At 59.9% G+C, this 12058-nt stretch overlaps 2 protein-coding genes across 2 annotated transcripts; both read left to right on the top strand.

Annotated features, from left to right (window-relative positions):
* Window positions 1-3761: 3761 nt before the first annotated feature.
* Window positions 3762-8788, top strand: TPP1 (tripeptidyl peptidase 1). Its single transcript, XM_015817301.1, has 12 exons — window positions 3762-4015; window positions 4131-4270; window positions 4807-4957; window positions 5042-5163; window positions 5287-5483; window positions 5643-5841; window positions 5990-6178; window positions 7394-7466; window positions 7760-7880; window positions 8059-8217; window positions 8338-8475; window positions 8650-8788. Exons 1-12 carry the CDS (start codon window positions 3762-3764, stop codon window positions 8785-8787), a joined length of 1881 nt encoding a protein of 626 aa, XP_015672787.1. The 3' UTR covers window position 8788.
* A 1746-nt stretch (window positions 8789-10534) lies between these two features.
* Window positions 10535-11724, top strand: TAF10 (TATA-box binding protein associated factor 10). The gene is made up of 5 exons (XM_015817300.1): window positions 10535-10750; window positions 10979-11158; window positions 11230-11294; window positions 11390-11504; window positions 11588-11724. The coding sequence occupies exons 1-5, from the start codon at window positions 10535-10537 to the stop codon at window positions 11675-11677; spliced, it is 666 nt and encodes a 221-aa protein (XP_015672786.1). The 3' UTR covers window positions 11678-11724.
* Window positions 11725-12058: the final 334 nt, after the last annotated feature.

Below are 12058 nucleotides of genomic sequence, written 5' to 3'. Positions count from 1 at the left end.
CTTGCCTCGGCCGGCCCTGCCTCGCATGGAGTCCTGCTGCTCCCTGGCCTCAGGGAAGCTGCAGTTCCAAGGAGACTTTTTGTGCAGGGCGTGCCTGCCAGTGGGGTCTGCTTGCAGGAGCACACATAGACTAGATGGCACACTCCCCTTGTGGCACACGGGCTGGGATGCTCTGCTGGATGTCCAGTCTGGACCAAGAGAAGGCCAGTCATGCCAACCCTGCTTCCCTGGGACTTTGGGCCTCCCCCCTTGCAGGCAGATGAGACAGCAAGACACCCTGATCCCAAAGCCCCCCCCCCTGCAATTCAGGAAGTTTGTATGGTGCTGTGGAGGGCAACAGATGCCTCTCTAGCCGTGCTGGCAGCATGCAGTAACTCTTTCCTAAACGGGGGGGGGGGGGGAGGATCAATGGTACTGATTGACATAGAGCAATAATAACGCCCTCCAGCTCTTCCCCCATAGCAGTGGGAGTGAGCGCAGGGTGCCTGGGAAGGCAGAAGTAACCGCTTCAGAGGCAGACCAAGCTCCCTCTGGGATGTCTCATCCCAACAGACGTCCCTAGGAAACTGGCCTCGCGGGAGAACGGGATGCCTTCGGGTCCCTTCCTGGCCTCTGCTCTGGGCTCCTGCTGGCCTCCCCACGCCGCCTCGGGGCTTCAGGAGTGGCAGAGCCCGCGGGAGGGGTGCGGAGTCCTTCCGGTTGTGGTCCCCACTCGCTGCTGCCTCCAGGGGGCGCTGCACACTGAGCTCTGGGCTCTTCCTGCAGGGGACCCGGGAGGGGGGAATCCCAGAAGGGCTGATGGGGAGGGTGGGGGCTGTGGGCGGGGAAAGGTCCTTTCCACCCAAGGGACCCTTTTTCTGCTCCTTCGCTCCTGTTACGTAGGCACAACCCGGACTTTGCCAAGCTCTTTTCAGCTTGCCACTCCAGCGGGGGGGGGGGAGGGAGGGGAGGGGCCTCTTATTTATTGTCCCGTTTTCTCTATGTATCCTTTTGTGTGTGGCTGGACAGCCCGAGTGGTGGGCGCTGCCCATCCTGGCCCTCCTGTTGATGGACCAGAACCCAAGTGCCAAGTTCTTGACATAATTAATGCCTTAATAAACCACGCCGTGTAACCAGACCTCCCTCCCTCTCTCTCTCTCGTCTGCTTTGGCCAGAGCAGGGAAGCGGCCGGGGAGGCAGCCCAAGCGGGCTCCTGTGTCCTCGGGTGCCAGGCGGGCCCACTTGCCCTGGCAGAAGAGGGTGCCAGGAGGCAGAAGGGCGCCCTGGATGGTGCTCCTCCACCAGGGGCGCCCTGCCCCACTTTTCTCACAGCCGCAGATAGCAAATTCTTTCGGGGTGGGAGGAGCCATCTGGAACAGTTCATTGAAAAAAAAAAAAAAGGCACCAGGCTGAGCCTGGAAAAGGAAGGAAGTAAAATCTGGTGCCAGCTATGCTAAGAGGTGACCACAAATCAATTTCGGCCCAGATCAAGTTAAAAAGAAATTTAATTTGTTGAACAAATGCCTCAGCAATTTTCCACACAATCATCTGGTGAAGGTAAAGAACCAAGGCAGCCATGACAGCTGATCAAGAGGCGACTTGAGGACTTCTGGGTCTTGGCAGAGAGGTCTGAATCAGGATGTCCTGACTACCAAGTGGGAGCCCACCTGGGGGAGTCAAATTTTAGTGAGTTCCTAAATTGAAAAGGCTGAAAAATACAATAAAAAAGCAGTAACGGGAGTTAGTGTGCTCGCTTGAGATTTAATATTATTTTGCAGAATTTTTTGCTATATAGCAACAATGGCTGCTGCTGCTGCTGCTCTTACAACTGCATATACCATGTAAATAGGGTAAAATATTATTTATTTAATTTATATGCCGCCATCTCACTCTGCAAAGCAACTCTGGGCTGAGAAAGGGAAAAAATGTCCATGGCTGAAAATTCAACTGTAAAGATTAACATCTTGGAAGAGAAAATGAAATGAGAGAGTGACTTTTTGAAATTTCTAATAAAAATGGAAGGCATAAAATGGAAGGTGCCAGAATATGACTGCCCAGGGTGCCAAAAGGTCTAGAGCCAACCCAACTGACCACCACTTCCTGTGGAGAATTGCAGTATGCCCTCTCTGGGGCTGCCCTTGAAGTCCACCCAAAACCTGTAGCTTGAACAGTTATGGGTGCCAATCAACGTAGTCCTGCAACACCCGTTGCGAGAGCTGCACAAGTCACTATTTGGCTTCGGAGCGCAATGGGGCTGGAGCCGCTGTTCCAGCCCAGCTCATGGCGGCAAGGATGATGAATATTTCTCCACCCTTACTTTGTTTGCAGAGAGCTGCTTGGTGGCCCTGTATTGGGTGACCTAGACACCCCTTGAAAGGAGTAAACCAGAGGTTCCTGTATGGGTCGCTGTGAGGAATATGCTGAACATCTGACGGATAAAATCACTCAGACTTTCCAAGGAGGTGACCCGCTTCTCAAGGGGCCCTTACTTGATCCCACTTGACGAGAGGCTGGTTGCACTGACTACAGCTTTGGGAGACTCTGTCTGGAGGATTATCTGGATCTCTTTCAGCCAGGACTCAGACCAAGAGAGAGCGTTGATGGCACCCTAGAGTGACCTCTGCTGGTAACTAGACGGGAAGGAACACCCCCCCCACAAGGTAACCACAATGCTAATGCGGACCTCAATGAAATTGAGTTTGACACCCCTGATATAAAAGGTTGTTAAGTGAATCTGGTTTCCCCATTGACTTTGCTTGTCAAAAGGTTGCAAAAGGGGATCACATGACCTTGAGACACTGCAGCCATCATAAATATGAATCAGTTGCCACGCATCCAAATGAAATCATATGACCCTGGGAACGCTGAAACGGTTGTAAGTGTGAAAAATGGTCATAAGTCACTTTTTTCAGTGCCGTAACTTCGAACAGTCACTAAGGGAACTGTTGTAAGTCGAGGACTACCTGTACTTTATCACTTTTTTCTTTTTCTTTTTTCGGTCATCAAGTTTTTGACACCTTGCTAGGCGACTGGTGGTACTCGGACGTTGCTGTATCCTAAAAGTGGTACAATGGGTGAAAAGATTGAAAAGCCCTGGACTAGATGACCTCCAAGGTCCCTTCCAGCTCTGCTATTCTGCATTTTGTAGCTGGGCTGCGGATGGAGACGAGCAAGGGAAGGTGTGCGAGGTCCGCTGAAGACCGGCAGTTCAGCTACTCTCCAGCACAGATGGATCCCGGACGGGGCCCACCCGAGCCCTCCGGCGGGCCAGGCCGCCCCGCCATCCCAACCCTGCGCAGGAGCCGCCGGGGGAGGCACCGATCCTCCCAGGGCGACTCTGTCCTCCTTCTCCGGGCCCCGCGGCTCCCCGAGTGCTGCAGCGGAGCTTCGGGCTCGCTCTTCCCTGGAATGAATCCCCCTCGCCCCCCCCCGCAGGCCAGCAGCGTCTGCGGTAACGACGGCGAGACGGGGGGGGGTGACGCCGTCGTCGCTGCTGTCCGACGGGGGGAAGCGCAACTGCAGAAGGAGAAGGGCTCCTCCAAGCAGCGAGTCCCGGCCGAGCGATCGCTCCAGAGAAGAGAGGGAGCTTCCCCGACGGCTCTCGAAAGACCCGCGCCGGCCGAACCCCCCCCCGCCGGAAGCCACAGCACCCGCCGCCGGGAGGAGCCGGAGCCTTAGCGCAGCCTCTGAGCACGCGCAAAGGGCCGCCAATCTCCGCCCCCTCACCGTCCGCCCCCAGTCACGTGACAGCAAGCGCCTGACTCGGGGCACCTTCGGTTGGGATGGCGCGGTCGGAGTTCCGGGGCGCAGCGAGAGCGGTGGGCAGGGGTCGGTCCGAGGGGGGCGGCCGGAGGGGGCGGCCGGTCGTCCTCGCCTGTCTGGATCCCCCTCCGCCGCCCCGTCCCGCCCCGTCCAGACGCCGCCACTTGTCGCCGCCGCCGCCGCTGCTGCTGCTGCTGTTCCTCTCGCCAGCCTTCCTCCGCTCCAGCGCCGCCGCCGCCGCCGTCCCGGCTCCGGAGCCGGACCAGCCCTTCCGGTGAGCGAGAAGCTGCGGGCTTGGCAGGAGGCTTGGCCGGCCGGGGCTGGATTCCTCCCCGCCCCTGCAGAACTGCCGGGGCTCCCGGCGCGTGACCACCTCCGTCTCCCCCTAGGATCCCCGAAGGGTGGTCCTCCCTGGGCCGCGCGGCCCCCTCCGAGCGGCTGAGCCTGACTTTTGCGCTTCGGCAACGGAACGTGGAGCGGCTGAGCGAGCTGGTGCGCCGCGTCTCCTCGCCCGACTCGCCCGACTACGGTACGGGCGCCTGCTGCGGCTCCGGCTGCGTACCCCCGCCTGCCTGCCTGCCTGCCTGCCTGCCTGCGGGAGCTGCTTTTGGGGGCCCAGATCCGACTTCCAGCCCGATAGCCCGGGACCCTAGAAGCGGGAGAGGGTGTCTGGTTGAGGAGCCTCGACCACCCAGCCGCCGTCTCCTCCTGGGGAGGCCATAGGAGACCCCTGGACTTCGCTTATCCAGCCGGCAGCCTCCTCTTTCCTGGGGGTGGGGTCATTGGGGGTCCTTTCTGGAAGGAGGCGGGGGGGACGGTGGCTCCAGGGAGCTTTGCCTCAAAGGCCTGGGAATTTTAGAGTCCAGAGCAGCCTTCGACAAGACTTCCCATGGGGCGGGGGGGGGGGCTCTGCTGCCCTGCAGTGACTAGTCACCTGGAAGAGCCGCTGGAGGGGGGGCTGAGGGACAGAGGAGGGCTGCACAACCAGCCCCCCCAACGTCCTGTGGGGATGTAGGACAGAACCACCCCCTGAAGACCTGCCTCTTCTCTCCACCCCTTGCGCAGGGCACTTCCTCTCGCTGGCCGAGGTGAGTGCCTTGGTCTCCCCCTCTCCTTGGACGCTGGGCAGCATGGACAAGTGGCTGGCGACTCACGGGGTCCGGGACTGCCAGAGAGTCCGCACCCTGGACTTTCTGCAGTGCTCGATGCCAGCCAGGTGAGTTGGGCCAGGTCTGGGGAGGCTGGCCGGGCAGCCCGCAAGAAGACTGGGGGCGCCTGAGCTCTGGATTTCCACCTGCAGCACAGCTGAGCGCCTTCTCCCGGGAGCGCAGTTTCACCGTTACGCGAAAGACGCTCGCAGGGTCATAAGGTCCCCCCTGCCTTACCAGCTTGATCGGGACCTAGCGGACCACGTGGATTTTGGTAGGGCGCCTCGGGGGGGGGCTGAGTTGGCTGATTCAGGGGCTCTCTTCTGATGTTTTGCTGGGTGGGCCTCATCTGCCGTAGGCAACAGTGACCTCCCTTTTCTGTCTCGCCCCTTCTAAGTGGGGGGGCTGCACCGTTTCCCAGCCGAGCAGAAGGTGGTGAGCCGGGCCTGGGCCGTGGAGAAGTCGCCAGTGGGAGGACAGGACGGGCGGTCCAGTTTCCACCTGGGCGTGACCCCGGCTGTGCTCCGCCAGCGATACAACCTGACCCGGGCGGATGTGGGCAACTTCTCGCACAACAGCCAGGCCTGTGCCCAGGTAGGGGCCCAACCTTCCCACTTGGCATTTGGAGGGCAGGGGGCTGGCAGGCTGAGCTCTAGGCTGCTGCTCTGGCCAGGCCGTATCCCTGCCGGGCGTGCTCATCTCTGGGCTGCACTGGAGGGCAGCCGCTGAGCCCCACGGCTTCTTCTCTGCCAGTTCCTGGAGCAGTACTTCCACCAGGCCGACCTGGCTGAATTCATGCAGCTGTTTGGCAGGACGTTCCCCCACCACTCCCAGGTCAACCACGTCATTGGCCACCAGGGCTCTGGCTCAGCCGGCCTGGAGGCCAGTCTGGACGTGGAGTATCTCATGAGCACAGGAGCCAACATCTCCACCTGGGTCTTCAGCAATGCAGGTATTCTCCTCTCCTCAGCCCAGTGCAGCTTCTGGTCTGGTCTGGCTGCCCCAGGAGAGGCCAGAGGCTGTGGGGGAGGGGCTTTGTGGAGGTGGGGAGGGTTGCCTGGATGAAGGCAACTCCTCCTCCTCCTCTGTGGTCCTGCCAGGTCGCCACGAGAGCCAGGAACCCTTCCTGCAGTGGCTGCTCCTGCTCAGCAACACCAGTGGGCTGCCGTGGGTCCACTCGGTCAGCTACGGGGACGATGAGGACAGCCTCTCTCAGGCCTACATGAAGCGGGTAAACACAGAGTTCATGAAGGCGGCCGCCCGCGGTATCAGCATCCTGTTTGCCTCAGGTGCGTGCAGGCCTCCCCCCCCCCCAGGCTGGGAACAAAGGGCCGCCAGCCCCGTGCCCAGACGCCACTTCAGGGCAGCCAGCAGGAGACCAGGGCAGCCATGCCAAGGCGAGCAGCGGGTGGCAAGCCTTTGTCACCCTTAACCATGGACAGGGTTGCACTTCCCCATCCAGGCCCAATTCGCCACTTCAGTTCTCCCAGAGTTGCGTCTCCTGCTTGAAGAACCAGGGGTGGTCGTGACCAGGAGAGCTTTTGCACAGCTCCGGTTTGTGCACCAGCTGCGACCTTTTCCAGATCAGCACTTCTTGCACTAAGTTATTTAAGCCCTGGTCATTTCTTGTCTGGACTACTGCAATGCATTGTACATGGGACTACCCTTGAAATCCTTTTGCAAGCTTCAGCTGGATGGCCCATAGTACACCTCTGCTCCCTTTCCGAGTGCAGTTCAAGGTGTTGCTTGTGACCTTTAAAGCCCTCCCTCAGTGGCACACCAGTCCAGGCCAGCCCTCCTACTTGTGCCGGCAGAGAAGGGCGCCTTTGGATCCCATCAGTCAAAGAGCTCCCAACTATCGGGATCCAGAGGAAGAGCCTTCTGCCCTTTGGCACAGCCTGCCCTCCAGGGCAAGATCTGCCCCAACCTCCTTCCCTCCGAGCCTGAAGGCCTGGCCCTGCTGATTAGCCTGGGGTCCAGACGGGCCGGTTCCACACTGGAGGGGGCTGCTGGATTGACGGCAGACTCCACCTCCCCCCCCTCCCTTGCACCCTGCTCTCCACCCGCCCATCTTTTTGGTTATCTCATCTAGAGAGATAACTTTTATTGTGAGCACACATTAAAAATGAAATTCTGTTGCCTGTTCTCAAAAGAAAGTATACATCTACCTGTACACATACATAGCACAAATGTACACATGGTATTCATATACCTTCACCCACATATATATATGTATATATATGTATGGGTGAAGGTATGTAAATGTGTGTGTGTGTGTGTGTGTGTGTATAATCTACGGAGCCTCATTGTGTTCTTTTTCATTATTTTATTATCCTACTATTTTATTTCTGTTTACACTCTTCATTTTTTTCTTTTTATTGTTGTAAGCCACCTTACACCATGGAGAGATAGGCAGCAAATAAATGTAACAAATAAATAAAAGAATTAAGTGGCTGGAAAGGGAGGAGGAAAGTGACCAGGGTTTCTTTGACCCCCTCCTGCAGGTGACTCGGGGGCCGGCTGCCGTGCGATCTCGGGGGGGAAGCATGTCTTCCGGCCCAGCTTCCCAGCCTCCAGGTGAGGAGAAAGGGCCTGGGGCTGGGGGCTCTTCGGACCCTTCGTGCATCCATCCCGTTTCCTCTGAAGGGACGGGCTGGGCAGCCGGTGAGGGAGGGGCTGCTGCTGGAGGCTGGAGGTGGCAGCGAAGAGCAGCAGAATTTGATCGGCCTGGCCGGTGGTGCAGGCGGCCATCTCTGGTGCCCACTCCCATTGGGTGGGCTCCTGCCCCCTTCCTGCCTCAGGGGTCGGATGGGTGGCTGCAGGGCCGGGCACCAGGCTGGGGAGACCCCAAAGCTTCACCTGCTTTACAGCCCTTATGTGACAACCGTTGGGGGCACGGCCTTCCGGCAGCCCTTCCTGGTGGGCGCTGAGGTGGCAGACTACATCAGCGGAGGAGGGTTTAGCAACGTCTTCCCCATGCCCGACTACCAGGTGAGTCAAGAGGCAGAGCCATCCCACCCCCGCCCGCCCCCCAGCAGTGGCAGTGAGAGGCCTTTGGTTGCAAAGCACAAGAGCCGTGGCTGGCAAGCGGCCCACAGAGGTCCTTGTGGGGCAGGAGGCTGCCTGCTGGAGGAGCAGTAGACAGGCTGCCCCCTTTTCCTGCCCACAGGTAACGGCCGTGAAGCGTTTCTTGAGCACGTCGCCTCGGCTGCCCCCCGCCAGCTATTACAACAGCACAGGCAGAGCCTATCCGGATTTGGCGGCCCTCTCGGACAACTACTGGGTGGTGACCAACCACGTCCCCATGCCCTGGGTCTCGGGCACCTCTGTGCGTATGCGGCCCTCGCTGCTGGCCTTCTCCCATGGCCTCGGCTGTCTGTCTGTCTGTCTGCTGGGCTGGGGGAGCCTGCTGGCCCCTGGTGACCTTCCTGCTTTTCCCCACCCCCAGGCCTCCACTCCCGTGGTGGGGGGCATCGTTGCCCTGATCAACGACTGGCGCTTGCAGCGAGGGCTGCCTGCCTTGGGCTTCCTCAACCCTGCCCTGTACCGGCTCCAGGAAGGAGGGAACAGCACTGCCCTCTACGACGTGAGTGCCTGGGGGGGGTGCAGCTTGGGAGCCCGATCCCGGGGGGGGGGGGGGGGGGGCAGCCTGTGATCTTGCTGTCAGGCATGGCAGCTAGAAAGAGAAGCGGGCTTGGCTGAACGGGATCCTGAATATTGGGCAGGTGATAAAAGCCCCCCTTCCTCTGCCTCCCCCTAGGTGACCCATGGATGCCATCTGTCCTGCCTGGATGCTGCTGTGCAAGGCGAAGGTTTCTGTGCCGCCCCTGCTTGGGACCCCGTCACAGGCTGGGGGACCCCCAACTTCCCTCAGCTGCTGCGTGGCCTCCTGGGCTAGCATGGCATGGCTTGGGCATGCCTTGCTGGCGGTCTGCTTTGCAGTCAGGATGGGGGGGGGGAGGGAATGGACGGGGTGTATGTGTGTGGGGGGGTTGGTGACTGGGAGGCTACAGTGGCACATGGGGTGGTGGTGGTTATCCTTCTCCTGCCCTAAGGGGTTCCTCTTTTCCAAGTGGGAACTAGGAGGTGGTCTTGTCGGGGACTAATCCCAAGAGATCGGGGGCTGGTGACCAGCCACTGCCAGCCATACAATGTGGTCTTTGGGGCTCATGGGGGCAAAGGAAGCGGGGTGTGGGTGTGTTAGTGCTGTGCAAAGGTTTTCAATGCTTTGAATGCAGAATCCTATTTTAGGTGTGAAATGTGATGTTGCCAGTATGTGGGGCATTGGGAGGCTTGCAATAGACCCCCACCCTCTTTTGAGCACAAATGCCCCAACCACCAGCTTCCCATTAGGCACTGCAGACAGCCCCTGGCCCACCTAGAAGCCTTGGGACTCGGTAGGAACGCTTCACATCGCACAGCTATATTTGGGGCAAGAGACGGTCCTGGCCCACCAGGAAGAAATTGTCCCAAATCCCAGGTCAGTTGGTGCTGTTGAAGCCATCAGGTCCAAGCCCTAATCATGGCAGGAATTCAGATACAAGCCTTATCGGACACGGCTTGACCGCATCACCCCCATCTCTCCAAAAGCAAGGTCCACTGTCCAGTCATCTGCCTTCCTGAAACTTAAATCCATGGTTTTGTCTTCCACACACACTGGAGTAAAAGGCATCCTGGAACTCTGAAGTGGCCCGGAAGAAGGCCAAGCGCTTTCCATTGTCCACAGGCCAGGATCACTCCCGCCAGCACTGACAGGGCGAGCCGCCATAGTGTATAAAAGGCCCCTCCCTTCCTTCCTTCCAGCACTGATGACGTTACGTAGTTTGATCATGAAATGGCCGCAAGGAAACCACCAAGCTGAGAGAGCACCAAGACCCCCTCATTCCCACTTCCTTTGTAGTCTGTCTTGGTTTCCAGGCCCCGGGTCATCTTTCTCCTTCTCTTTAACCTGCTCCAAGTTCTCTGAATCCTAAAATGCGTTGCCCAGAGCTGGGCAGATCACATAAAGGAGAAGAAACCAAAGTGGTTATTTCTCAAAATCTTAAGAAGCTGCACGCTGCAGAAACCGCTTGTGTTGATTGGGCCTCAAATTACATTTGCGGTACTCGTCCCACCCAGTTTTGTATCATGTACAGATCTGAAAAGTATTTTCTCCATTACGACGATTAATAAAAATACTGAAAAATAAAGGAACTCTGACTGATCCTTTGATCACTAAAAATATTTTCCCAATTTGATGAGAAGTCATTGGGCGTTTTGAAAATTATTTTTAAGCCGGCCGTGTCTTCGCCTATCGTGCCATCCGGTCCATGTTTCATTCTGGGCTACTTGGTGAAAAGCTGCGCTGAAATCGGAGTGTAATTGACTGTACTGCAGGTGGGGGGGGGGAGGAGAAGCAGCAGCCCCGTGGGGGGAGGGAAGGAGGGCGGGCGGGGGGCGTTTTCCCAACTGGGAGGCCCGGATCGAGAGGCGGCGGAGCCCCGGGGGGTGGGTCGGTTCACGGTAGCCACCCCCAGAGACCCCCCCCCGGGATTCGTCTGGGCAGCTTAGATTAGATTGAAAGATCATAGTTTTTGCTTGGCGAGATTCTGCCCAATCAGGTGCCAACAAGGAAAGCGGCCGGGCGAGGCTCACCGGATCCGGGCATGGAAGGTTTTGCCCCGACGTGCCAGAAGCGCTTCGAAGCAGCGGCTGCGACTGTTACTTCAGGGTCCTTCAGGACTCTCCCTCCGGTGGCTGCAGGCCCAGTTCGGCCGGTGCTGGTGGCGGCATCGGCCGGGCCGTCTCCCAGCCGTTCCGGGCCCGACGGAGGGAGACCCCGCACGGCCGCCTCGGACCTCCGGGCGGCTCTGGACCGGAGCGTAAAGGAGGCCCCGCCCCCGCTCCAGCCCGCCCTCCTGGGCAAACCCCGCCCCCGCCCCCGCCCCGCGAGCTGGGCGCCGGAGGGGAGGAGCCGCGTCCGCCCCGCCCCGCTTCCGGGGTCCGGCGCGCCTGCGCAGAAGCCGCCTTGCCGCCGCCGCCGGAGCTCGCCGTATCCATGAGCGCCAGCGGGGCGGGCACTAGCAGCGGCNGCCTCCTCCCTGGCGCAGCCCGTCGAGGGCCCCCCGCCGCCGCCGCCGCCGCTGCCCAACGGAGTCTTCGCGCCACACGCGGGCGCCGCCAACGGGGAGGCCAAGGCCGCCGCCGCCGCCGCCCCGCCGCTCGGCTCGGCTTCGTCCGGCGCGCCGCTCGTGGACTTCCTGCTGCAGTTGGAGGACTACACGCCCACGGTGGGTGCCGGGGGTGGCGGCGGCGGTGGGTGGCGGCCCCGTTCCCGCCTGACTTTGCCCCGCGCTTGCAGATCCCGGACGCCGTGACCGGCTACTACCTGAACCGCGCCGGCTTCGAGGCGTCGGACCCGCGCATGTAAGTGTGGCGGGGCTCCCAGGGCCCCAGGGCGAGTCCGGCCGGGCCGGGCCGAGCCAAGCCAACCCTCCCCTCCCTCCCCTCCCGCCCCGCAGCATCCGGCTGGTCTCGCTGGCAGCCCAGAAGTTCATCTCGGACGTGGCCAACGACGCCCTGCAGCACTGCAAGATGAAGGGCACGGCCTCCTGCAGCTCCCGCAACAAGAGCAAGGTGGGTGTGTGGGTGGGTGTGGGCGGGGCGCTTTGGGGAGCAGGCACTGACCCCTCAGTTGCTGCCATCTCTCCTTCTCCCAGGACAAGAAGCACACGCTGACCATGGAGGATCTGGCCCCTGCACTGGCCGAGTATGGCATCAACGTGAAGAAGCCCCATTATTTCACCTGAAGGTCCTTCCCCCACCCCATTCTTTATTAAAGTCTCTTTGCCCCCCCCTTTGCTTTGGTTTCTGGTAGGACCCCCTGCTGCCCTGTCATTGGGTGCTCTGCTGCTGCTGCGGTATTCCTGGCCAGCAGGGCTGGTGGGCAGAGGATACCCACTGAATGGGGGCGGATGCTCACTGAATGGGGCATGCTTTGCTGGTGCCTCCCTCCAGCATCAGCCCCCTCCCTCCCGAGGAGGGCCTTACGCCAGCATCCCCAGTGCCCCACAGCCTTCATCATTACAGAGTGCCCATCCCCAGGGGTCAGCAACAGGGGCTTCCCTCTTGGAGGAGAGGCGTATCCTCCTACCTCTCTTCCCTAGTTGCTGGAGGCAGCCTGCAGGCAG

The sequence above is a fragment of the Protobothrops mucrosquamatus genome, unplaced genomic scaffold, assembly GCF_001527695.2.
Source record: "Protobothrops mucrosquamatus isolate PMUCROS unplaced genomic scaffold, P.Mucros_1.0 scaffold570, whole genome shotgun sequence".
NCBI classification, from domain to species: domain Eukaryota; kingdom Metazoa; phylum Chordata; class Lepidosauria; order Squamata; family Viperidae; genus Protobothrops; species Protobothrops mucrosquamatus.
This window is presented reverse-complemented; position numbering and strand designations above follow the sequence as displayed.

Excerpts from the sequence above, each read along its gene's own strand:
- TPP1 (XM_015817301.1), top strand. The coding sequence starts at position 3,762 with ATGGCGCGGTCGGAGTTCCGGGGCGCAGCGAGAGCGGTGGGCAGGGGT. Across the intron at positions 5,164-5,286 it reads AGCGGACCACGTGGATTTTG|TGGGGGGGCTGCACCGTTTC; the intron begins GTAGGGCGCCTC and ends GCCCCTTCTAAG. Across the intron at positions 6,179-7,393 it reads CAGCATCCTGTTTGCCTCAG|GTGACTCGGGGGCCGGCTGC; the intron begins GTGCGTGCAGGC and ends CCCCTCCTGCAG.
- TAF10 (XM_015817300.1), top strand. The coding sequence starts at position 10,535 with ATGGAAGGTTTTGCCCCGACGTGCCAGAAGCGCTTCGAAGCAGCGGCT. Across the intron at positions 10,751-10,978 it reads GGGCGGCTCTGGACCGGAGC|CCCGTCGAGGGCCCCCCGCC; the intron begins GTAAAGGAGGCC and ends TCCCTGGCGCAG. Across the intron at positions 11,159-11,229 it reads TGGAGGACTACACGCCCACG|ATCCCGGACGCCGTGACCGG; the intron begins GTGGGTGCCGGG and ends CCGCGCTTGCAG.